Source organism: Carcharodon carcharias, chromosome 10, assembly GCF_017639515.1.
Source record: "Carcharodon carcharias isolate sCarCar2 chromosome 10, sCarCar2.pri, whole genome shotgun sequence".
Classification (NCBI taxonomy): domain Eukaryota; kingdom Metazoa; phylum Chordata; class Chondrichthyes; order Lamniformes; family Lamnidae; genus Carcharodon; species Carcharodon carcharias.
In genome coordinates, this window is record NC_054476.1 from 10,101,482 (window position 1) to 10,128,276 (window position 26,795).

Genomic DNA, 26,795 nt, shown 5'->3' on the forward strand with positions numbered 1-26,795 from the left:
CATTTAGCCTGAAATGACCCATTCTCCAATGTATCCAATTGGTCTATCTGATGCGTTTTACAGAACCATCTATTGGACAGACTGGGGTAATACTCCTCGGATAGAATACGCAGCCATGGATGGGTCTAACCGCAAAATCATTGCAGATACCCATCTCTTCTGGCCCAATGGGCTCACCATTGACTATGCAGGCCAAAAGATGTACTGGGTAGATGCCAAGCATCATGTGATTGAACGTGCGGATCTTGATGGTCAGAACAGAAAAGCGGTGATCAGCCAAGGTATGAACATTACTGTTTTGCTATTGGAGTAATGATTTATTATGTAGTGTCAAGGTAAGTTGATTTGGAAGATGTTGGCGATTGTTATATTTAAACATAGAGTGCGGTATGTTTTCCTTTTTGTATAATATTACAGGAAAATTATTTTACTAATTTGCCATTATGTGCTTTTGCACTCCAAAGAAAATGTTGCTCCATGTTTTTCAAGCTCCTGCTATAAAGTAGAATTTCTGTTGTCCCACCAGATTGAATAGTGCACTGATAGTCAGGGCACTGTGAAAATACACGTTGACTTGAAAAATCAGTGCAATTTTCAGACACAGTGACTAACAGACTAGTAAAGAGTGCAGTTGCACAGATCAAATGTCTGTCACATGCTTTTTTTTTTGGTGAGGTTTGGCACATGGGATATATCAGAAAAAAAGTGAGCAGAGGATTATACAAAATAAACAATGGTACTGCTACAGGCACGTTAATGTATGTGGATGATGAATGGGAAAGGGGATGCAGTGACAGATGGAAACCCACCTCAGCACCTCACAGTAAGCGATATGAGGGGATCCACTCATTGTTCAGTGATTCTGGTCTTCCCTGCCTCTCGCAGCAGATCATGATGCGCTCCTCCACCACTCCCTTAGTATTAGGTTTTGGACCAGATGACTCTTTCTCCATCCTATTTTCTATGCTTCCAAATACATCTGGAGTATTTTAGAAGGTTATTGACTTGATGGCAGAGTTTTTGATTAGCCATACTGTTAAGCATTAGAGTGGAGCATTCCTTTAAGAGGTTCGCGGAGCCACATGCTGCAGTTGGCTGTTTCTATAGCCATATAATGTGCAGATATGTACATGGAAAAATCTTCCCGAGAGTAGTGTGATCCACATCAACTCTTTCTTTTCATTGAAGCTTACCTTTACCCTGCCTCCTCGCCAATAACATTGAACTCTTCTCTATTTCCACTGCCTGCGGCTCATTTTGCTTTTTATGAGGTTGGTACCCCACATGCACCCTGTAAACAAGTCACCGGTGATTGAGTTACGTTTTACCACAGCAATGAAATGGGCTTCTTAGGAAATGAATTTTAAGTTATTTGCAGGTGATTTGCCGTTGAAAGCTGCAACTGTGACACTGGGCACAATTGTTTATGAAATATAACACAGCAGCCGTGGAGAGGTGAAAGATGGAGATTTGATGGAAGGTGTTTTCCTGCTCTGACTGATCTATGTGTGTGAGAGTCGCTTGGATTTGGTGCTTACCCAGGCAGACTGTTCAACTTGTTTCACCATAAAGCTGCTTTTAAGATCATTCTCCCTCATTTGTGTTGAGGTTACCTAGTCAGAACCACTAAAAGAGGTTAGTTAATTATTATTTGACAAATTGATGAGTTAACCCTTCGTGTACTTGAACTGCTTTTGTAGCTTGTGAAATCTGAATGGTTTCCACACTATATGGATCTAGTATATTTCTAAAACTGATTGGTATCCAACGGAATCAGAGGAATATGTTGTGGATGAGAAAATGCCTTAAATGTAGCAGCGTTTGATGAAGACTTAGCAATCCATGTCAACACGGATTTCTTGTATTCCTTCCTGGAATGTGGCAAGGCCAGTATTTGTAGCCCATCACTAGTTGTCTTTGAGAAGGTGGTGCTAATGTGGCCATTGGAAAGTAACTGCCATTGAATTGTTCTCGTGAAAGATCCAATCATTCCAAAATAAATCTCAGTTTTTGAGGTGCCTACTACAACTATTTTGGTTGATTCTAATTGTAAATATCACAGCACAGATGGAAGTCATTTGGCCACTTGTGCCCGTATGGGGAGGCAGTGGCATTATGGTTATGTCACCGGGTTGGTAATCCAGAGGCCTAGGCTAATGCTTTGGGGTGTGTGTTCGAATCCTACCGTAGCATCTGGTGGAATTCAAATTCAATTAATTAATAAACCTGGAATTGAAATCCGGTTTTAGTAATAGTGCCCATGAAACTATCATAAAAACCCATTTGGTTCACTTCCTTTCAAGAAGGAAATCTACCATTCTTACTCGGCCTGGTCTGCATGTGACTTCAGACCCACAGCAATGTGGTTGACTTCTGAAGTGGCCTAGCAAGCCGCTAAGTTGCACCAAACTGCTCTGGAAAAGTTGAACCAGATGGGCCGCAGCAGTTCACAGCCCCACCACCTTCTCAAGGGCAATTAGGAATGGGCAACAAATGCTGCCTTCCATAGAACCATAGGACACTACAGCACAGAAAACAGGCCATTCGGCCCTTCTAGCCTGTGCAGAAATATTATTCCGCTAGTCCCATTGACCTGCACCCAGTCCATAACCCTCCAGACCTCTCCCATCCATGTACCTATCCAATTTATTCTTAAAACTTAAGAGTGAGCCCGCATTTACCACGTCAGATGGCAACTCGTTCCACACTCTCACCACTCTCTGAGTGAAGAAGTTCCCCCTAAACCTTCCGAGTGATGCCTACATTGAATAAATTTTTCAAATGTCTAACTGAGATTATAGTCACGGTGATCTGGTGGTTATTGGTGATGCAATCGAAATTAGGCCTATTGCTCCTGCATTAGTGAAAGAGTTAAACGTTTTACTGCCAGGATTCCCATTACAGTTGCAGTATATGAGATACGATTTATACTCTGTAACTTGCGTATGTATTTATGCAAAACATAATATAAATGTCAGATGATTATGAAATATTACAATTTTGTAACTTATCTATAACAGGTCAAGAAATTTATAGTCTTTTTATTATTACCTCTTCCATCTTATCAGAACCGAAACGTTTTGTGCCACTATTGTCATCATATTATTCAAAAAGGTATTCTAATAATATGACATTTACATTCTGTGTGGCATACAGATTACTTTAAGGAAGGTTACCACAAGATACCTTGATGTAATTGTGTAGGTTTGTTCGATGGGTGGAAAATACTGACCCTTGTGCTATTAGCCGTAAGATTTTTATCTACTTGTTTTTGTTCTGTAGTATTCAGGTAATAGTGGCTGAGTATCTGAACAGATTGCTGGGGCCAGAATAGAGAGTGATGAGGTTTATGTATTTAATGCACCTTTTCTGCTGGCAGTCAAGAGAGTTGCGAGTCTAAGGGATCATTTTCCGATGTGATTTTAAAAAGAAATTGCTGTACATGGAGGGGCATGTTATTCTGCAGTGATTTTTTAGGAGGCTAATTTACTTTTCTTTCCCGATTTTTACAGGGAGATTATAACCCAGAAAATGGGCGGGTTTGGGTTGGGTGGGGGGGGGTGCGGGTTTGAAATCTTAAAAACCTGATTACTGACCCAAACTCGCCTCCAACATGCCCACCTCTGGCTTCAATTGAGGCGGGAAGCTGGGCGAGGGTTCATCCCATTCCTAAGGGGGCAGATGGGTCATTTAAATAGAATAATGAGGCTGCCAGCTCAGCCGACCTCAACCCGCCTCATATCACGCTCGAGCAGGTTGGGCCCTCACCAGCCTGCCGAGTGGAAATTTCTGAAGTCGACGAACATTTGAGTTGATCACCATTATCTGCCACGGGGGATCCCGCTGTGGTGGAGCGGGAAAATTCCAGCCAATGTGTCCGTTTTATTGGGAAGGATCAACCGTTTGAAAAAGGTGCGTGTATGCCTCGATTTAACTTTCATTCTTGAGTTGTGGATGTCATTGGCAAGGCCCATCCCCAATTGCCCTGAGAAAATGGTGACGGGCTATCAATAGAAACGATTGGCTTTCTGGGCCACTCTTGAAGGGAGTTGGAAGTCAACTACCCGCTTATTGGCCTGGAACCCAGCGCAGATCAGACTGGGTAAGAACTGCAGCTTCCTTGACGATGTTAATCAACCAGTTAAGGTTTTTAACCTCCTGGTCACCTTTACTAGAATCAACTCCACATTTCCAGCCTGAAATAGTGGGACAGCGATTTTGTACAAATGCATTTCGAGTTTGGATAGAGTGCGAAGATCCAGGGCACTAGTCTCAGCTGTACAAATAATCATTAGTCTGGGCCAATAATGTTCATGTATATATAACAGATTCCATAACAGTCTTGTTAGTTAAATGCAATTTTTTTATTCAGAGAGTAGTGAGAGTGCAGAACTCACTACCACATAGAGTGGTTGAGATGAGTAGCAATGATGCATTTAGAGAAGCTTGATAACTATAACACGGAGTTAGGAATAGAAAAGTATGTTGATTGGGTGAGATGAAATAAGGGTGGAGGAGGGTCGTGTGAAACATAAATGCCAACATAAACTGATTGGGCAGAATGGCCTGTTTTATTTGCTGCAAAATTCAGTGGAATCCTCCTCTGCATGTTTCTTTTCATTACTTGGCTGCTTAGTGCTTCATGTATCTATCTTATCCTTTTTGAATAGCAGCAACTTATGGGTTTTACAATATTTACAAACTTGGAGAAAGCAGAATGTTTCTTTCCCCAGTTGTATTGTACCTCACTCCCCGGACACCAAGGAAAACATTTTGCCCTTTGCATCAGGATCCCAACATCACAATCAAATGGAGCCCTGACCCTGCACTGTGGGGGAAATGGTCGCCCAGCAATGATTTTCCCCAAATTGGCCAATTAGTGGCCAGAGGGCAGGCTGGTCATCCAAATAAGGATGATGGACAGTCTCTTGAAGCTGTCGGGTAAGAGAGAGATGCGGCGGTGGAGAGGGGGGTGGGGTGGGTGGTCACCCCAAGTTAGAAATACTCTCTCACCAAATTTTTAAACTTTAATCTAACCACCCCCCTTTGTCATTAACACCATTACCATCGCTGAATCCCCCACTATCAACATCCTGCGGGGGTGGGGGGGCCACACTACCCAGAAACTGAACTGGATCAGCCATGTAAATACTGTGGCTACATGAGCAGGTCAGAGGCTGGGAATCCTGCAGAGAGTAACCCACCTCCTGACTCCCCCGAGCTTGTCCGCCATCTACAAGGCACAAGTCAGGAGTGTGATGGAATAACCTCCACTCGTCTGGATGAGTGCTTGTAGCAACTGTAGTTTTAAGACTTATTGTACTGTGTAATATCACGTGACAGTGTGAACGAATCAGCCCTAAGCCCGGAGAACCTTAGGGATGGAGTTTTTGTCCAGTTTTGAATTTTGATGGAAGCCTGTAACTGCTGCTGAGGCCCTGTAAATAAAGTCCACTGTTTCTTATGAGAAACCTGTCTGGAAAATCAAGCCTATAACAACTGGCGATGAGGATAAATTGGTTCTGGTGCTGTCCCTCGCCCAGTGAATGGGAGTAACTTGTTTTAAACAGAAGAAAGCGAAAATATACTCACCAGGTTTGCTGCTATTTTGGCAGGATCGACCCCTTCGACTCATCCACAGAGGATTGGAGTCAATATATTGAACGCTTTGGTTTCTTTTTCCAAGTAAATGAAATAACAGTGGAGAGAAAAAGGAAAGCAATTCTCCTAAGCATCTGTGGGAGTAAAACTTATAATTTAATCTGCAGTTTGATGGCCCCGAACCCATCCCGTTCGAAAACCTTCAGCGAATTGGTAGACCTCGTAAAGGGTCATTTTCAACCCAAACATCCCGTCATCATGCAGAGATTCAACTTTAATTCAAGAGTAAAAGCCCCGGGGTGGGGGGGAGACCATAGCAACATACGTAGTGAAGTTGAAACAGCTGACTGAACATTGTGACTTTGGGGAGACCCTAAACGATATGTTATGGGATTGTTTGGTCAACGCTGATGCCATTCAACAACGGTTATTGGCTGAAGTAAATATCGATGTTAAAAGAGCGTTGGAAACAGGCGCTTGCGATAGAAAGCGCTGAGTGGGATTCGCAGGCCTTACAGGGTGTACAAAATGGCGCCATTTTCCAGAAACAGAACGCCGGATGTGGCGTGAAAACCAGGGAGTCAGCCGGAAAATGGGAGACCGTCCCTGCTACCTGAAAATTTACAAAATATACAGGAGCCAGCTCAGCAACAAATCTGAAAATGAATTGTTACCGATGCGGAAGTAACCATATCCCTGAAACTTGCCGTTTTAAAGAGGTGGAGTGCCATATTGTCATTAAAGAGGGCACATACTGAAGCAATGTAAAGCAAGATTGTAGCTAAGATAAAAGCAAAATACTGCGGATGCTGGAAATCTAGAACAAGAACAAAAATACCCGGAAAAGCTCAGCAGGTCTGACAGCCTCTGCGGAGAGGAGCACAGTCAACATTTCAAACAGAGTCATACAGACTCGAAACGCTAACTGTGTCCCTCTCCGCAGATGCTGTCAGACCTGCTGAGTTTTTCCAGGTATTTTTGTTTTTGTTAAAGCAAGATTGTGACTGACTCCCAGGCAGTAAACTAAACTGCTTGAAATACAGAACGTGCGAGAACCAGAAACCACTAATTCTGATGTTTATTCTCTATTTAACGTGAAAGTTGGGAAATCACTGTTAACTCTGCAGGTCAATGGAAAACCTTTGATTATGGAAGTGGATACCGGTGCACACATTAAATATTTAAACAAAGCTACTCAACAATTGAACATGGAGCAGACTTCAGCCAAATTGGTGAAGCCATACAAATGAAAGGTGTTACCACTATACTGTTTATTACAAGCACCAGACAGCACAGCTTCCCTGTGATTGTAGTGGAAGATGAAGGACCAAGCCATCTAGGTTGTGATTGGCTAAAAGAAATTAAACTAAATTGGTCTGAAATTTTCCAGCCCAGAGGTGGAGAACTGCCAGAGCTGCTAAAGAAATATGACAGGGCCTTTCAAGAGGAACTGGGGGAAATAAAGGGCCTGCAGGCTTAGATCTATGTTGACTCTGAATTAACTCCTCGTTCTTTTAAAGCCAGGGCCTTGCCTTATTCCCTGAGAGAGAAGGTTGATACCAAATTAACTCATTTAAAGAAGCTGGGTATTATTCAGCTGGTTTAATTTTTGGAATGGGCAGCATCCATAGTCCCTGTCTTGAAACCGGATCCAATCAGCCGTGTCTGTGGGGGTTACAAGTTAACAGTAAGCAAGGGTTCAGTCTCTCAGGTGGTTTCCTAACCAGGTAGAACATATATATATATGGGTTATGAAATATATATATGGGTTATGAAATTATGTCATGAACGTAGTAGTTGCTCTTGTAAGTATGAATTGTAAAAGAAAATTAAAGGGGAGGAAAGTAGTAATTTTAGCTTTAAGGAATGTGGTGACTGTAGCTTTAAGACTTATTGTATTGTGTAGTATCATATGACAGTGTGAACGAATCAGCCCTAAGCGTGGAAGCTTAGGGGTAAAGTTTTTGCCTAGTTGTTGATCTTGATTCAAGCATGTTGAAGCCCTATAAATAAAGCTCACTGTTTCTTAGGAGAAACCTGTATGAAAAATCAAGTCCTTAGCAGTGCAGCTACAACAATACTGAAGGAACTTGAGACCATCCAAGACAAAGCAGCCCGCTTGATCAGCATCCCATCCACCAGCTTAAACGTTCACTCCCTCCATCATTGACACGCAGCGGCAGCAGTGTGTACTATCTACACGATGCACTGTAGCATCTTTCCAAGGCTCCTTCAACAGCACCTTCCACATCGGTGACCGGACAAGGGCAGCAGACACATGGGAACACCACCAGCTGCAAGTTCCCTTCCAAGCCACACACCACCCTGACTTGGAACGACATCGCTGTCCTTTCACTGTCGCTGGGTCAAAATCCTGGAACTCCCTTCTTTACAGCACGGGTGGGTGTACCTACACCACATGGACGGCAGCGGTTCAAGAAGGCAGCTCACCACCACCTTCTCAAGCCATATTCGATACGGGCAACATGCTGGTCCTACCAGTGATGCCCGCGTCCCATGAAAGAACAATAAAAAACAAAATGCTCTTAGCAGCTGAGGTGGAGAGGGCACCTCTATGATTGCAGTTGCAGTTGGAGCCAGACAGGTGGGGAGGGCCCTCTGCCTGGAGTGCTGGCCCTGCCAGTCTGCTGCTGAGAGGTCATCTCCAGGCAGCTGGCCTCGTCCTCAACTCCCTAGTGGTGAGGGGGGAGGGAGTTTCAAAAATTGTCCCTTTCTGAGAAGAGGCCTGAAAAGGCCTTTAAAGATCCTTAATTGATGACCTGTGCCACTTTTATGGGTGGGTAATCCTGCCAACCCCCACCCTGCCTCCAGGAAAATGGCACAGTGGTCAGATGGTGTTGGCAAACTGGCCCATCAGCCAACATGGCAAAATTTCATGCCAGTCTGCTCCATGCCAATCCCTATTAAGGGCAAAATATCCAGCTTATATTGTGCAGTGCAGTTTAAATAATTAATTTTTAAGATTACTGATCATGCTTAAGTAGGTCACCTTTCATCAACGATACGTATGAAATGACCCTGAGAGAGGTCTCATGACCTGACGTTTCATCATTTGTATTCAATCATTAACGCTGACTAATAGTCACTTACCAGTATCTGCAGATTATTCTATCCATCAGCATTTTAGCACTGCAATAAAATTTAAGGGCAATAAGATTATTAAATCTAATTGATTCAGAAGACAAATGAGACCATATTCTGTGGTTTTAGTCAGTTTGAACATTCTGCTGTATTGCATTTTTTAGGTTAAACTGGTTTCAGTCAGATCTTGTTAATCCAGTATTTCTAAAGAAAACCACTGTGCTATCCAAATTGAAGCTGGCCAGTGTTGAGGATGCCCTCGTGAGAGTTGAAGCAAACCATCTCCCCGAAATTCACCCAGGCAGCGGGAACTATGAGTTGGGCTATTTCCCAGCCTCGTAAACCTGCTGCCTGCTCAGCAATACCTGTCTGTGGTATTTTCATTGTAAGATGGTGGGGGTAGGCTGGAGTCGGGGCTGCCCCCCCGGAATCGGGCCTGAGGGAGGAATGGAGATGGTTCAGGTGCTAGGCGGGCAGGTTTGAAATCATCCTCTGTTCACTGGGACCTTGTCTATGTAAATGACTGTTAGGCACCTGAGCCCTCATCCCTCACCTCCCATGTCCCCTATTGGGAAGATTTTAGATCCTTCCCATGCCTCCTCACATCCCCCATGCATCCTCCTTTCCCCTCATGTATCTTTCATACTCACTCACCCATTATCCACTTTGGACAGAACTCATGAGCCCACTGATAACACTGAGATGCCTTTGAAATGCTCATGAAACTGTCAAGATAAACAAGCGTTCATTCAAAAACCACTTCAAAGAAACACGATGCTCTCAACAGTTCACAAAACTGCCAGTCAAACAAAGCTCTGTCCCATTGACAGCTGTATAAGCAACACCTACAGAGCAGAATCCATTTGTGGTGTTTGGAACTCAGCCAAGCATTCATAAATGGGATTCCATCTCACAGCAATATAAACGAAGGCTCCAGAGCTAAATACACTGAAACATGTGAAGCAGGCTGAACAGGTGGCCATCTCTCTCAACAGATGGCAGACTCCTTTGGTTGACAGATTGGCTATCTGTTCCACTCTGAAGCAGTCCAACAGACGGCTGCAGTTGTTCTTGACTCCACTACAGGCTTCCCCTATGGTTCACGACTCCTCTTGAGGTTCCGTGATCGAAGTCTCCTAATGAAATGAGCACGACTCCATGGAAATAGTGGGTTCTCTATAATGCCCACCCCTCAATTGAATAGGCAAGGCCAGGATTGCTGTGTGCAGGCTCGCTATCCACATTCTTATTCTGGGGCCACAAAAATCCCACACAACTGAAATGGTGGCGGGAATCCCATAATTGGCTCCTGCTTGCCATGTTTTAATCTCCCCCCCCACCCCGCCCCCAACCTCTGTTCTGACAAAGGCGGAGGTGTGAAAATCCAGGGCCACATTTCCTCAATTTAGATCAATTCACAAACCTGTGTTTTGAATCCTTCACATACAAATTAAGGAATATCAGCTTTCTGCACATTGATGGAGCTCCAGCCATCTTCCTACTACCTTGTATGACAGGCTGCAATAGAAAGAGAATTAGACATTTGGGGCATTTTAACAAAGTTATTTTTAAATTGGTTTTGCAATGGTTTACTAAACAATCCCAGTGGAGATAATGTATTCTATATATGTACCCATCCAGTGATCCTGAAAGTTTAATGGTATGAATTCAATTTTCTTCTGAACATAAGAAATAGGGGGAGAAGTAGGCCATTTGGCCCCTCAAGCCTACTCCGCCATTCAATAAGATCATGGCCGATCTGTTTGTATTTCTAATTCTACATTCCCATCTATCTCTGATAACCTTGGATTCCCTTGCCCGGCAAGAATCTATCTACCTCTGCCTTAAAGATATTCAATGACTCCGCCTTCTGACTCCAAAATCGCACAACTCTCAAAGAAAGAGTTTCTCTTCATCCCTATCCTAAAAGGGCGACCCCTAATTTTAAATCATTGCCCCCTAGCTCTGGACTCGCCCACAAGAGGAAACATAATTTCCACACCCATCTTGTCAAGACCATTCAGGATCTTATCTACCTCAGTCAAGTCACCCCTCACTCTTCTAAACTCCAGTAGAAACAAGCCCAGCCTGTCTAACCTTTCCTCATAAGACAACCTGCTCATTCCAGGTATCAATCTAGTAAGCCTCCTCTGAAGCACCTCTAATATATTTACATCCTTCGTTAAATAAGGAGACCAAAACTGCGCACAGTATTTGAGATGTGTTCTCACCAATGCCCTGTATACCTGAAGCATAACATCCTTACTTTTATAAAAACAAAAAAACTGCGGATGCTGGAAATCCAAAACAAAAACAGAATTACCTGGAAAAACTCAGCAGGTCTGGCAGCATCGGCGGAGAAGAAAAGAGTTGACGTTTCGAGTCCTCATGACCCTTCGACAGAACTTGAGTTCGAGTCCAGGAAAGAGCTGAAATAATTCCTCTCATAATAAAGAATAGCATTCCAATAGCCTTTTTAATTACTTGCTGTACCTGCATACTAACTTTTTGTGACTTATGTACTAGAACACCTAGATCCCTCTGCACCTCGGAATTCTTCAGCTGTTCTCCATTTAAGTAATACTCTGCCTTTTTATTATTCCTGTCAAAGTGAACAACTTCACATTTTCCCACATTATACTCCATCCGCCGGATTTTTGCCCACTCACTCAACCTATCTATATCCGTCTGCAGCTTCCTTATGTCCTCTTCACAACATGTCTTCCTACCTATCTTTGTGTCATCTGCAAAGTTAGTTACCATGCCTTCACTCCCCTCATCTAAATCATTGATGTAAATTGTAATAAGTTGAGGCCCCAGCACAGACCCCTGTGGGACTCCACTCGTCACATACTACCAATCAGACAAAGACCCATTTATGCATACTCTCTGTTTCCTGTTAGCTAGCCAATCCTCTATCCATGCTGATATGTTACCCCCCACACCATGAGCTTTTAATTTCCGCAATAACCTTTGATGTGGCACCTTATCAAATGCCTTCTGGAATTCCAAGTACAGTACGTCTACAGGATCACCTTTATCCTTCAAAGAACCTCAATAAATTGGTTAAACATGATTTCCCTTTCACAAAACCATGCTGGCTGTTCCCAATTACCTTGAATTTTTCTAAGTGCCCAGCTATAACCTTCTTAATGATCGATTCTCGCACCTTCTCCACAACAGACGTCAAGCTAACCGGCCTGTAGTTTCCTGTTTTCTGCCTCACTCCCTTCTTGAATAGAAGGGTTATATTTTCCACTTTCCAGTCTGTTGGAACCTTTCTAGAATCTAGCGAATTTTGGGAAATTAACACCAATATAACTACTCCCTCATTAGCTACCTCTTTCAAGACCCTAGGATGAAGTCCATCAGAACCCAGAGACTTATCAGCCCACAGCTCTATCAGTTTGAACAGTACTGCTTCCCTAGTGATTGTAATTTCACCAAGTTCCCATCTCCCTTTTATTCCTTAATTTACAGTTCTAACTGGAAGTTTTTTTTGTATCCTCTATAGTGAAGACAGAAGCAAAATATTTGTTCATTTCATCCGCCACTTCCTTATCTACTATTAACTCCCCGTTCTCAATTCGTTTACTTACTCTTTTCCTTTTTAAGTACCTGAAGAAATGCTTGCTGTCTGGTTTTATACTTCTGGCTAGCTTACTCTCATACTCTAATTTCTTTCTCCTGCTGTCCTTTATTTTCTGACCAATCATCTGGCCTGCCACTCAACTTTGCATAGTTAAGGGAAGTTAGGGATGGTCAATAAATGCTGGCCTAGCCAGCGACGCCCACATCCCGTGAACGAATACATTTTTATAATATGCTTTTTCCTTAAGTTTGATGCTTTCTTTAACTTCTTTAGTTGACCGTGGGTGGTGGGTCCTCCCTTCGAATTTTTCTTTAAGAGTAGGAATATACTTATTCTAAACATTCTGAATATCCTCTTAAATGTCTGCCACTGCTCCTCTATTGATCTATCCTCTAGCCTAGTATCCCAGTTTATTTCAGCTAGCTCAGCGCTTGTGCCCATATAGTTGCCCTCATTTAAGTTTAAAATACTAGTCTTAGACCCACTCCTCTCTCTTTCAAATGTCATGTAAAATTCAATCATATTGTGGTCACTGCTACCTAGGGGTGCCTTTACTCTGAGGTCATTAATGAATCCTGTTGCATTACACAATACCAAGTCTAATATGACCTGCTCTCTGGTTGGTTCCAGAACATGCTGCTCTAAGAAACTATCTCGAAAACATTCTATGAACTCCTCATCCAGCCTACTACTGCCAGTCTGATTTCCCAATTTATATGTAGATTAAAATCACCCATGATTAGTGCTGTCCCTTTATCACAAGTACCCAATATTTCTTCTCGTATACTTTACCTGACATTGGGGGTGGGGGGGGGGGGGGGCTGAAGACCACTCCCACTAGTGACTTCTTTCCCCTACTATTCCTCATCTCCACCCAAAGCGATTCTACGTCCTGATCCCCTGAACCAAGGTCATCTCTGACTGTTGCACTATTTCTTTGTGGACGATAGTGACGTATCCAGCATTCTACAGGGGTTTAAACAGACTGCCTCTCGGGGAGCATTGTACACTGAATTGTCATATGATCGAAACTGGAATCCGAAGTTCTACGTCAGTCTAAAAGCTCATCTTCAAATTGCTTTTGACCTAAACAATAATAAGCAGGTTAATCCAGACACACTCACTCTGTCGCTCTCGGGTCTGGGGATTTTTATTCTTAAAGCATTTGAGCCATTATGTGATGAACTTTAAAAGGTAACGCAATGGAATTCGAGCGGCATCGTGACCTGCAGCTGAGCACAGGTAAGCGGATAGTTTTACAAATTTCATTCTTAAAAATTTGATGTCAATTCTGAGGCTCTTTGTGTTAATGGGTTAACAGTAACTTGCTGTATTTGTGTGGGCTGATCCTGGTCGGTGCTCACTTGGATGTCTTCCAGATCATGTTTGATGTGGAAACGCGCAAAAATGGTCAGTATAAGTCCATGACTGCGCTCATTTATCTCGCTTCCTTTATTTGAGAAGGTGCACACCTGCACCAGCTGTTATCTGCCATCTATTTTAAAGACAAGTAATGAACGCCACAGCCCAAAAACCAGCCCAGAAATGCTGCGAGGCAATAGCCATCTAAATACAACCTTCTAACAGAGGATACATTTCCGAAATAAGTGCTACATTTTCTCAACGAGTCCCACATGAAAACATAGTTCTCATCCAAACCTACATTCCATCAAGTAAACTGTGAGAGGGTTGGAGGTCAGATTGATTCCTTCGACAAACACAGCGATGTGCGCTGGGTTCTTGCCTTGTGTTTCATTTCTGTTGTGACATTTAAACTAACACAAGAAATTAAGGCCGCCGTTTATGGAGCTGGTCTTCTGAGTTCCGTACGCAATATTTGGGCCTGTAAGTCCTTTCACGTTTTTCCAAATTCAAATTTATTAACGTATGGGTTTGTGCACGGATCTACAAAGTACGCTGACCCGTAACTTCCGAGCTCCCCAGTGTCGGATTTGGGGGCGGGGAGTTACCCCCAAAGATGGGCTGGGGAATCCCCTCTGGCCAGTTCCCAGGTAAGGGTTTGCATGGCAATTGCCCAGAAGTGCTAACTTCCTCGGGACGATTGTGCTGTGCTGGGAACCATCCGAAAGTGTGACTTAAATCGCAAACTTCGGATGGTTTTGCCGGGGTTACACCAATAGTTACCCAGAGAAAGTCAGAAGAATCAAAACCTCTTTTAACTTCTGGGTAACTATTGTAAAACCGCTGATCTTCCCAACTCTTATGGGACTCCGCCCATTCGCCCCCCCCCCCCCACCCCCCGGGCCAATATCCGACTACCCCACATCACCCCCACTGACCTCACCCCCCCCCCCGACCTCTGACAACCCCCACCTCATCCCAACCACCGACCTCACCCCCCCACTGACCTCGACACCCCCAACCTTAGAAGCCCCCTCCCGACCTTGGACTCCCCCCAACCTCTGACCCCCCCCACCTCGCACACCCCTAACCTCCAGACACCCCCTCCCCCATCTCCAGACACCCCTACCCAACTTCTGGATTCCCCCCCAATCTCCGACAACCACACACCCCCCCCCAACCCCCGTCCAATGACTTTACCTGCCCCCCCCAGACCTCGGGACACCTCCCACCCCACCCCTGACCCAACCTTGGGACACTCCTGTCCACTGACCTTCCCCTGGCCTGTCAGTTTCCCTGGCCCTTTAAACATACCTGCTTTATGGCAGCAAGGGCTGTAAAAAGGGGCGTGGCCTCCTTGAATCCACTGGATCTCGGCTTGGCTGGGGCCTGCGAGGATTCTTCCGATGCAGGCCCCAAAGCAGCACCGGCGAACGGGAGCGGCAACGCAATTTTCAACACCAGGTAAGTGTCCATTTATTCCTTCTAATTTCAGCTGGCCAGCACTTACCGGCACACCCCGAGTTTGCCTTTGCAGCTCCAGCAACTGTGACACGACCAAGTCCAGAGGCTCGTCATCTGACTCGGACCCTGCAAATGTCTGGCCTCCAGCAGTCCTCCGAGTGCTGGGGACCTGGGAAGTCCCTGCCTCCATCAGCTGTGGATCAGGCAGTGCGATGTGCTCACCAGATTGTGACTCCGAGGCTACTCTAAAGCTGGGTCCCACCGAGGTGTGTGTCTCTGCGCTGGTGGAGGGTGTGGGTGAGCGCTGTGATGGGACTTCAGGGAGGGTGCCTTCAGATTCCTCTTCAGAGGTTTACTTGGGCTTGCTTGGAGGCTCTGGGTAATGGACTCTGTCGGCTGTTTGGCAGATGTGTCTGCGAAAGCAAGGGGAGATAATTAGTGCTTGGCAGTGGCCTGTGAAACAGGACACATCACTCATGGTATGGTTGTCTGATGGATGTTGCACCTCTGGATCCTCACTTGGTAGAGCAGCACTGTCAGCACAGAACGGACCAGATCCTCACCTTGCACCTGGATGACTCTGTTTACAAAGTCCACGAGGACCTTAATTTCAGGAATTCCTCCACCGGTCTTTTTGCCTTTCGGGGCCGTGTCTTTTGCAGCAGCCGTGGGCTGGAAACACTGAGATGTGTGGCTTATGGCTGGACTTTAAATATGGCGCCCGGCGTATTGAAGCGGCGAGGTGATGGTATGGCGGGCGAATGAGAGCCTGCTCGCCATGGAAACAGCGTGTTTCCCGGGAACGCATAAATAATGCGGTGGGGGTTTGGAACGATACGGTGTGAAAAGCCGCCATTGCGGCCGGCGGGTAAAATGGCGTTTTGTCCACTCGCTACCGCACTTAATGCAAACCTGGAGTGATCCTGCCCTGTGCGTTTCTATGTTTCTGTTGAGAAAGCACGTGGTTTACATTTGTGACACCAGAGATTGTCATAAAGGCTAAAGTGCAAAACAATTAAACAATGGAGGAACTGAAAATAACAGTGCAGGAAAGCAATGGATAGCCTTGACTCAAGAGAACATTATTCAGTGTGATCTTCAGCACAGATCATACTTCCTGAAAGGGTGGTGGAGGCAGGTTCGATCAAGGTATTCAAAAGGGAATTGGATTGCTCTCTGAAAAGAGAGAATATGCAAGGTTAGAGTAATAAGGCAGGAGAGTGGGACTAGGTGGAATTCTCTTTCAGAGAGCCAGCGCAGACTCGATGGGCCAAATGGTCTGCTTCTGCATTGTAAAGATTCTGTGATACTGCGGTATGCTCCCGTCACTGTAGCTGTGTCCTAGCCTATCCACATTTGGAGTAGTTTTGAGTTCCTTCCCCGTCTGAATAGTTGGCCATTGAACTCTGTGATTAATGATATATTTTAGTCTTTGTGGAGGAGGTGGGAAGATCAAGCCAAGTAAACTTCCTGACCTGGCACACCCAGCTCCTTTAAAAAGATCCCCGCCTGCCATATTTCCGTGTTGAGTAAGCCGGAGTTGGATTGAGTCGGGCCCACTGCCCCTGGAGGTAGGCCCAAGGAGGCAACTGATGGCCAGGCCAGCAGACTAAACACATGCCTCTGTTTACTGGACCATCAGCCCAGTTTTAATGATGAATGTCAAGCCCTCAAACATTCATCTCATTATCCACCCCACCCAAACCATTTTCCCCTTCCCCCACTATGCTCCCATGCCCTCTCCATGCTCCCTCATATTCCCCAAGCCTCCCTCATACCCCGATGCACCTTCCATACTCCCTCATATGCCCATGCCCCTTCCAGGCCCCATGTATCCTCCATAGTCACAACCCGGTGTCCACTTGGGGCAGACCTTAGGAGCTGTGTCTTTGAAATGGAAATGAAAAAAATTAAACTTCTGACAATCTGATAGAGTTCTCACCCAAACGCACTTCAGACTGAAAAAAAATCTCTCATTCATCAAATCTATTCAAATAAAAATAAATCCCTTCAAATGGTCAGTCTGTTGCAAAAATCAACATCTATTTCACTAACCATGTCAAAGATAGATAATCCTTTAATAATCTCTTAAAACTGTCAATCAAAATATGAACACAAACCCTGCTGAGATAAGAGGTTCAGGACCTTTTGAAACTCTGCCAAATTTAACTATAATAAACTCTTGATACGTAAATGATGGTGTCAATTTAAACTGAAAAACCATTTGGTCTTTAGGCTACACCAGGTAGCCTGTCAATAAAAATAGTTTTCAATGCATAAGAGCACTGAAGAAAACACAGGTGGTGTTTCCTAATGTAGTAATAGTTAACTTACCTTTGCAGGACAGAGCTGTATAATCAAATATTGCAGAAAAATACATCTAATTTGCAATGCAGCATCTAACTATTGAAACTGTAAGAACAAATATGTTTACTTTTGTATTTCAAAGCCTGTCAGTGAAAGAATTTCAGGAACAGGTGAATTTTCTTTTTTTTTTGTTGTTCCCCATTTGGGATTGGGGTTTCACCATGATTCACGACTCCACTGAGAGGCTCTGAGTCACCCTTACTGAAGATGACCGACTCCACTAATATTGTGGGTGGGGGGTGGAGGGGTGGGGTGGGAATTAGAGTTGGAGCTGCCATGGGCAGGCTACCTGCATCCTTATCCTGTGCCGGCGAAATTTGTCAGAACCTGGAACGGAATGGGAGCGTGTATCCCAGAATCCGGTCCCACCCGCCACGTTCAAGGGGCTCCCGAGTCATCCCGACTTGGCGAAATGCCGGAGTGTGGTTGCCTTTTCAGAAGCTCCATAACCGTCCAGTGTCACGTGGTGAGTCGCCGTCTCAAGGGCCTGGCCAACGACTTAACATGTTAAACTTTGTCATTTCAGGCCTGCCTCACCCTTTTGCCATCACGGTGTTTGAAGACAGCCTGTACTGGACAGACTGGCACACCAAGAGCATAAATAGCGCCAACAAGTTTACTGGGAAAAACCAGGAGATTATCCGCAATAAGCTCCATTTCCCAATGGATATTCACACACTTCACCCGCAGAGACAGCCAGCAGGTAAGAAGGACCATGAAGAAGGACATAAGCTTGGACGATTCTCACATGTGCTTCAATCTTCGTTCCTGCAATTTAAAGACAAGGAGAAGAGTAAATACTTTTTTTTTTAAAAATTGGAGCTGGTTTCATTTCCTTTTTTTTTGAAAAAAATCGCATTCCCCAGTTTCAACTTGGGTAAGCAAAGTTATTTATCTTTCTTCAAGATCTCGATTTAATACATTTATTTTCACATACCGTAGCCCTGGAACATAGACCAGGATATCATCGATAACGGCTGACTTCAATTTCCTCCAAGTTGGTTTGATTTCTCTTTTTGGAATCACTTGTGTAGAATTATATTGAAGCAGAACCAGAATCTATGGCCAGGGTTTTACAGCCCAGCTGTGGTGTCTCTTCCACCCCCCCACCCACCCCCCCAACCCCAACAGCAGATGTGGCGAGTCATTTAAATCTCCATTCAGTTCGGCGGGACTGTAATATCCTGCCGGGTGGGAAGGGCCATAAAATCCTGGCCCTTATGACCCCACATTAGTCTTTGGACATATTGATTGTCAGGTTCATTTTTTTTTAAATTATACAGCAAATTGTAATTTTCATTAAATTGCTTCAGTTTTTATGATTATAGGGAACAAAATAAAAATTGGAATCTGGAGGCTTGCTTGTGTTGCACTTCATCTATTTGGTTTTATTTTCATTGAGTTAATTGTCTGTTTCACTTGAACATCATGGTCCATTGAAATCTTTTTCTTTTTTAAATTGCAAGCTTCTTCAAAGCAGCCATGCTGTAAATGTAAATTTTAGTTTGAACTCTAAAAGGGCTGATAAACCTACACAAGTTGGTGAAGCTAACTCCCCGGTGTTTTACAGATGTTTATTTATTACCCCAGAACTACACAGTCTCGTTGCTTGAGCTTCTAGTATTTTGCTGATCTATTGCAGTGTATTCAGCTCAGGAAACAGGATCAGTGTTTGCGATGATCCATTCGTTGTCAGCAGTCAGAGTGAGAGGCCATCGACCATAGCAGCCCACAACACTGCAGAATGTATGGATGGTTGTGTGACCATTTGGGTAGCTGTGTTTGTGTGTGTGTGTGTGTGTGTGTGTGTGTGTGTGTGTGTAGTGTACGTGTGTGTGTAGTATATGTGTTTGTGTGTAGCATATGTGTGTGTGTGTGTGTAGTATACATGTGTGTGTTTGTAGTATGTGTGTAGTATATATGTGTGTAGTATATATGTGTGTAGTATACGTGTGTGTGTATTTGTGTGTGTGTATGTGTGTGTGTGTGTAGTACATGTGTGTGTACATGTAATATGTGTGTGTGTGTAGTTGTGTGTTGTGTGTAGTACGTGCGTGTGTAGTACGTGCTTGTGTAGTACGTGTATGTGTTGTACATGTGTGTGTTGTATGTGTGTGTGTGTGTAGTGTATGTGTGTGTGTGTGTAGTATATGTGTGTGTGTGTGTATACCTGTGTGTTGTATATGTGTATGTGTGTATGTGTGTGTGTGTGTAGTATGTGTGCGCTGTGTGTGTGTGTAGTATATGTGTGTGTGTTGTGTATGTGTGTGTGTAGTATATATATGTGTAGTATACATGTGTGTGTGTGGTATATGTGTGTGTGTGTTGTGTGTGTGTAGTATATGTTTGTGTGTGTTGTGTGTGTGTAGTATATATGTGTAGTATACGTGTGTGTGTAGTATATGTGTGTGTTGTACAAGTGTGTGTGTATGTGTGTGATGTATGCGTATGTGTAGTAGGTGTGTGTATGTGTGTAGTATATATATGTGTGTGCGTATACCTGTGTGTGTGTATATGAGTGTGTAATAGGGGTATGTGTGTGTAGTATGTGTGTGTGTGTAGTAGGTGTGTAGTATCTGTGTGTGTGTGTGTGTGTGTGTGTGTCTTTCTCAGCATTACCCACAAGCGGCATGAAAACAAATACAGATCAAGGAAAATCACCATTGCTGCTGTTTTGAATGTGGGGATGTGGCCAGGGCTTTATAATTAACTTTTAACTGTTTGGGTGAGGGTCTTGGCAGAGTGACACCTATGGCCCAGAAAATTTAGTGTGGCATTAAAAACTAACATAAATCACGTATGCCACAATTGCCTGCAGCTTCTGCATTAGAATAATGGTATGCCTGAGAGATGTGCTGGAGTACTATGGGCCAGAGAAGTTACTGGCTCCAAGTTGTTTAATTTTAATTATCAGACAACTTGTCTTTTTCAGTACTGATTTCCTTTTATCTATTGTATGCATTGTATAATTGGAGTTGCTGGATAAATTATCATTTTTAAAACAAAAAGAAACAGCCTCGAGTTATCAGGGATCAAACTGATAGTTACTGATTGAAACCAACAAGTGACCACCTCCTTATTGTTCATGTGAAATCATTGTGGAGGTTTTGGGGCTCTGTGGGTAGCGTCTGTGCCTTTGGGGCCGAAGCTCCGGGTACAAGTCCAGGCCTTGATGGCCAAGGAAGGTGCGTTCATAACACAGCCACATAGGTTGCGTATCTACTTATAAATCCTTCCAACACACACCAATGACAGGTGGTAAGAGCGGGAGAGATTCCTGGTCAGCCATGCGATGGAAAGGACTTTGGAGCCTCTACCATCACTAGCCGCAGCTCTGAGCTACAACATGCATGTAAAAGTGTCTGTTGCCACAGCAGCTCAGACTACTTGGGAGGGGAGAGGGTCGGTGCAGTTGGCTGGACGCCAGCGTGGATCAGATTGGTGCCGGCAGCACGGGATTCGATCCCTGTTCCGGCTGGGGTGGATTTGGGAGCTGCCTCCTTGCCCCACCCCGGGTGGAGGTTGTGGTGCTGGGGGTCGGACAGGGAACTGAAGACGAAGGAAGAAGGAAGCATTTTGGAAACGCCCTTATATGTTGATGATATTTATATTGTGATGTGCTTTCTGCTATTTGAGCAGGGAGAAATCGCTGTGGGACCAACAACGGGAGATGTAGCCACCTTTGTCTGCCCAGTGGCACCAACTACACGTGTGCTTGCCCAACTGGCTTCAGAAAAGTTGATGCATACAACTGCGCTGCAAGTAAGTAAAAGTTGGCAGAATTGTTGGCTGTAGATAGCACTGGTGAAGCTGCCCCATAGATTTTAAGACGCCCGTTCGTCTTTCAACCTGTACGAGAGGGTGATGAATTATTCAAAAATACAAGAGGTTTGAAAGCCTCAATCCATGTAAGAACATAGAGCACTTTCTGCAGTTTTGGGTTAAATAGTATATGAAGGATATTGAAACAACAAAGAAGATGTAGCACAGATTCACTAGGATGCTGGCTAGTGTGTGGAAATGTAAGCACAAAGAAAGATGCAAACATTTTGGGCTGTTTTCATGAGAACAGTGGGCGTTCGTGTGGGATTTTATGGAGGTGTTTAAAATAGGAGAGGGTAGATAGAGTTGGACTGCATCTAGTGGTCAACGCATATCGAACAAGATGACATAGACTATGAGATTCAGAGAGCAAACTTATCTTGGGCACAGAGTTATAAGGTTGCTGAATGCACCACTTGAGTTTTGACCAAAGCAGAGACAACCAGCTTTTAAGAATAGGTAGATACATGAGTGAAGGAAAGGTGAATAAAGGGAAAACAGCCGGTTCTCCCACACACGCAACATTCCACAGCAAAATAAGGCTATTTCATGGAGTCTCCGTCAAATCAGCAGGTGAGTCTTGGTTCTTGTAGGTGTACTGATGGAAGGAGTGCTTGATCCTGGACACAGTCATATGGCCACACAATATTTCATTGAAAGCCACATGCTCAGCAGCTAGATCTCGGAACTTTGCAACATCTAATTCATTCAAACCAACTTGAGAAATGTACTGCCATCGTTGCTATGTCTTCCTGGGTGTTGGGATTAATGTTGCAAAATTTCAAGGTGGCCTTTAGTGAGTCTTCATGGCCTTTCATTACCCAACTCTGTTGCGCTCTACAGACAGAAGCCCTTGATAAATGCAATGGCTGCGAGCTGTTTCGACACATCTTGAATACATTATGTTAAATCCTGGTCATGGTAGCAGCTGTGTTCAAAGCAATGGCTCCCTGAATTTTATAAAGGGGATGATTGACACACATGGTGGGATGAAAATACAACTTACACCTTTCTGTCTGCCACTTGTTTGATCAAGCATGTGAATGAGGCGCTTTGATGTCCATAGAAGGGACCATGTGTTCCTGAATGTACAGCAAACTAGCTGGCTATTTTTTCAACAACATTGTCTACTCATTGGCCCTTGTAGAGTGCTAATTTTAGGTAGGAACATATTTAAATAGCCAGCGAGAGGAATGTGTTGTTGATTGTAATACCAGCTGTCTATTGTGTACTTAAGAAGATGCACTCTACTAGCTAGTTCTTTCAAGCCGTAATTGCTGTATCATGAGATACAATTATAATTTATTTAACAGGCTGCAAAATAAAGAGCAGGTAAGAGGAATAGATTAGTTAAGTGGACAGACCAATTTAGTACACATTTTTACCTAGGACCAAAAGTGCATTCAAGATGTGGTGCTCGTATGTTACAATTCATTCAGGGAGTCCGAGTTGCTGTGGCAACACACTGTACATGGACGTTGTAGTCTGTAGCTATAGATAGTGATGGTAGAGGCTCCAACATTCTTTCCATCACATGGCTGACCAGGAATCTCTCCCACCTGTCATTGACGTGTGTTGGAAGGATTTGCAGGTTGATACTCAACCTGTTTGGTCGCTGTACGAACTCACCTTCCTTGACCATCGAGTCCTGGGGTGGGACTCAAAACCCAGAGCTTCTGGCTCAGAGACAGGGATGCCACCCACGGTGCCACAGGACATTTAAAATGTGCTTCACTGTAATACGCTCATTGCTGGCATGTTGAATAAAACTGTCAATCATGGAACAAACTCAGGACAATGTGAGAAGTTCCACGACAGAGAAGCACCCGGCTACATTGATACGTTAATTGGATCATTGTGACATTTGTTATTTCATCTTGAGTTGGGGATGCTAGTCCAGATGTGGGGTATAACCAGTGCGTTTAATTTGGGAATGTGGTGAATGGAAACCTTGCACTGCTGCAACAAATCCTCCAGCGAGGGTGTGTGGTTGAGGTGTATTGGTCGGGGTGGGTGGAGGAGTTCTCTCTCTGTGGCATTTGACTCGGTCAGAGGCGCTGGACTCCACAAGTGAGTGTGAAATAGAAGTAGCACATTCAATGTTTATTGTTATACCATTGTTTGCAAAATGTTACATTTAGAAGAAGTTGTATATGATTTTTCGAACTTAGAAGTGACAAGAGACCTTTCGGCCTTATCAGGTCTTGACAAGTTCCTGCTTTTTGCTCGAAGGACGGATATCCGTCGTATCAGCTTTGACACCGAGGAGAACTCTGACGTTGTCATTCCACTGTCTGATGTGCGCAGTGCTGTCGCACTTGACTGGGACGCCAAAGGGGAGTACATTTATTGGACAGATGTCACTACCGACTCTATCAACAGGGCTAAGTGGGATGGAACCAAGCAGGAGGTATGTTCATGTATCTGCTTAGATTAGCAGGATGAGATCTGGTATGTTTGCAACGGTGCAACACAAAGGAAGTAGAAGGTCACAGGAGATTATTTTTAGGAGCAATCAATAATTCAATATTATGTCAAGCACATGCATTGTATGAGGTCTTATCCTAATAAACTGCTGTAACTTCTAATACGAGGAAGACAAATGCAGAAAATTAATTGAAAGCGATAAAAAGTTAGATAATGGGAAGTAAATGTGCTATTTAATTTCACCTATTATCCAAACAGATTAAGGTTATGTAGAAGACCCAATTGATACGTTGTCTTTGACTTCATGAATTATATATAATTCACTGGGTATTGTTGGGACTATGTATACATGTGTTTCAATAAAATGAATTTTATAGACAGAATATTTTTAGGTAATTAATTTAACGGTAGGGAAGTCATAAAGACTGTGTAATATATCAGAGGTCATGGTCTGGTGATTTGTTAAGTAAGGGATTCAGTTTAAATGCATTTTTTATAATCTTAGAAGCTTCATAGAGCAACACTTTTATTATTCTCCATCTGGTAATGTTATCAATCAATCTTTTTTTGTTCAGGCTGTGACGGACACCAGTCTGGAAAGTCCGGCAGGACTAGCTGTTGACTGGGTGACAAACAAGCTTTACTGGACAGATGCAGGTAACCCAACAAAATAAAGTTATATTAAGCGTGTCTGTTATTGCCTATCAAAAATAGCAACACTGAATCTAAAGCTGCCTAAAAGCAATGAATAATTATTTTGATTTTTGAGGCTGTTATCATGTTTTTGATCAGCAAGAGACAGGCACAAGTGGAAATAGCTCCAGATGCAGGAGTGCAGGGGCTCTGCTGGTGCCTGTCCACAAGGCATGTTTGCGGCTGGCGTTTTGCTGAATTGGATATTGCAGCTTTAAACCCGCGGTCCATACCAGAGGACGTCCCTAGGGGCTCAAGTGCCGAGAGTTCTCCACTGGGGCAGGGTTCGATTGTCAGTCAGAGATTTAGTTGTCTCAAGCAGAGTGCATTAGGTGGACCGAGTGCCCTGTTTCTTTGACGTGTGTTCCATGTACCCTCTATGTCACATGGCACAACGAGTCAGGGTTCTTCATCTTAGGCAGACCCACGGGATCGAGGACGACTTGCTTCCGCTCCGGTTTGATGGGTTCCGAAATGGCTGATAAGTCCATTGCGCAATCTGCAGACTCTGTCACGTGTGGGGCGGGTGGCGTTTGAAAGGCTGTGTAGATGGGTTGTTTGGAGGTTTGTGCCCTCCCTCCGACTTCACCACTGCGAGTTCCCAGTGAAGCCTTCTGGATATGTTCCGTGCCTTCCCGGATGAACCTTCTCCATTTGGGTCAGTCACAAGCCAGGGCCTCCCATGAGTCAGCAGGGATGTTGACCTCTTCAGGGATGCTCTGAGGACATCCCTAAAACATTTCCGCTGTCCTCCTGGGAGTTTCCCGCTGTGATCGACTTTCGCATAGAGCAATGGCCCTGGGAGTCTGGTGTCACTAAATGTATTGTGTTTTACAAAGTAAATCATTTAGTTTTAACCCTTCATCTTCTTGTTTTAGGTACCGACAGAATTGAGGCCTCTAATTTAGATGGCAGCATGCGCACAGTCCTTATCTGGGAGAACTTGGACAGGCCCAGGGACATTGTAGTGGATCCAATTGGAGGGTTCGTTCACTTTCCATTGCTAAGCAGTTTGACAATCCAGCTATTGTTATTTTGGAGTATTACATATCTAAAAACGTTTAGTTTATTTATTTGTAAAAATGACAACTTTACATTTAAATGAATCATTAGATAAATGAAAGATAAGGCAAATTTTGCTGTCAAGCTTTAACTTTTGGCTGTTTCCGGTTAATCAGAGTTTTCAGGTACATCTGACCTCAGCCTAACCTGGGTAGGTAGATTTAAGCAGTGCCATTGTCTTTGGTCTCTGCAGAAAATGCCTTATGTAATAACTCCATTAAATGAAGACATTGAAGCTGATCTGTGCTGTGGAATTTGAACATTTGTGATTCCACCATCCAAGCCAGTTCTTGTTCTTTCTCATTCTTTCTTTCTATGAAGGTACATGTACTGGACAGACTGGGGAGCTAATCCAAAAATTGAACGTGCAGGGCTGGATGCCTCTGAGCGGACTGTCATCATCTCCTCGAATCTCACTTGGCCTAATGGCCTAGCAGTGGACTATGAGACCGAGAGACTGTATTGGGCTGATGCTGGCATGAAGACAATTGAGTACGCCAATCTCAATGGGACTGATAGGAGGGTATGAAAACATAATCATCAATTCTTTCACTCTGAAAACAGAAGGAAAAAGGATTTAGACAATATTGATACTAATTATCTTCATTTTACATTAAATTCACTGGGCATTGAAATATTAAATTTTGCTTTTGTCCATCTGTAACTGGTGCTTGTATTTACCAAAGTTACGCTGAATATTAATTGAACATAGTTACTTATTCAGGAGGGTGAAGATAGAAAACACACTGCCTTCTTAAAAGCAAAGAGTAATCAGTCATTGTCCAGTTACAATAGATGCATAGCTCTTTAAAAGTTGTATAAGGACAAATATAATCAAGTTGTCTCAAGCTCCTGACTTCGTACTTTTGAAATTACGTTGCAAATCCACATGCTTAAAACAACAGTTATTCTATCTGATCTAAATTGTCTTCTCCGCCCTCCCACCCCACCCCCCATTTGTTTGCAATGCTCTTCTAGGTCCTGATTGGCAGTCAGTTGCCTCACCCTTTTGGCTTGACTCTCCATGAAGATGAGATTTATTGGACTGACTGGCAATCAAAGAGTATTCAGAGTGCAGATAAGAACACTGGCCTGGGGCGAATGATGTTGCGCGAGAACCTGGAAAACCTAATGGATATTCACATGTTCCATCGTCATCGAACACCAGGTAATTAACAGGAGCCCTGAAAGAATGTGCAAACTCTCAGTTAGACAAGCTTTAAAGTAACCTGCGATTTATTTAACTGGATCGAATGAGCCTTTTGCCTCACACCTTACAGTAATTATTATAGAAGATTTATGT

The 26,795-nt window shown here is 43.8% G+C and overlaps 1 protein-coding gene across 3 annotated transcripts in view; it reads left to right on the top strand.

The window, feature by feature from the left end:
• lrp4 (low density lipoprotein receptor-related protein 4) overlaps positions 1-26,795 on the top strand; it is a 422,664-nt gene that overhangs the window by 331,027 nt on the left and 64,842 nt on the right. For 2 of the 3 annotated variants that reach the window (XM_041197751.1, XM_041197754.1), the window contains exons 14-21: positions 64-281; positions 18,015-18,191; positions 21,125-21,250; positions 23,512-23,720; positions 24,313-24,394; positions 25,309-25,414; positions 25,814-26,015; positions 26,471-26,660. In XM_041197751.1, the coding sequence (XP_041053685.1) occupies positions 64-281; positions 18,015-18,191; positions 21,125-21,250; positions 23,512-23,720; positions 24,313-24,394; positions 25,309-25,414; positions 25,814-26,015; positions 26,471-26,660 (1,310 nt within the window). The remainder of the gene's footprint in view (positions 1-63; positions 282-18,014; positions 18,192-21,124; positions 21,251-23,511; positions 23,721-24,312; positions 24,395-25,308; positions 25,415-25,813; positions 26,016-26,470; positions 26,661-26,795) is intronic. The other variant, XM_041197752.1, reaches the window with a different exon arrangement.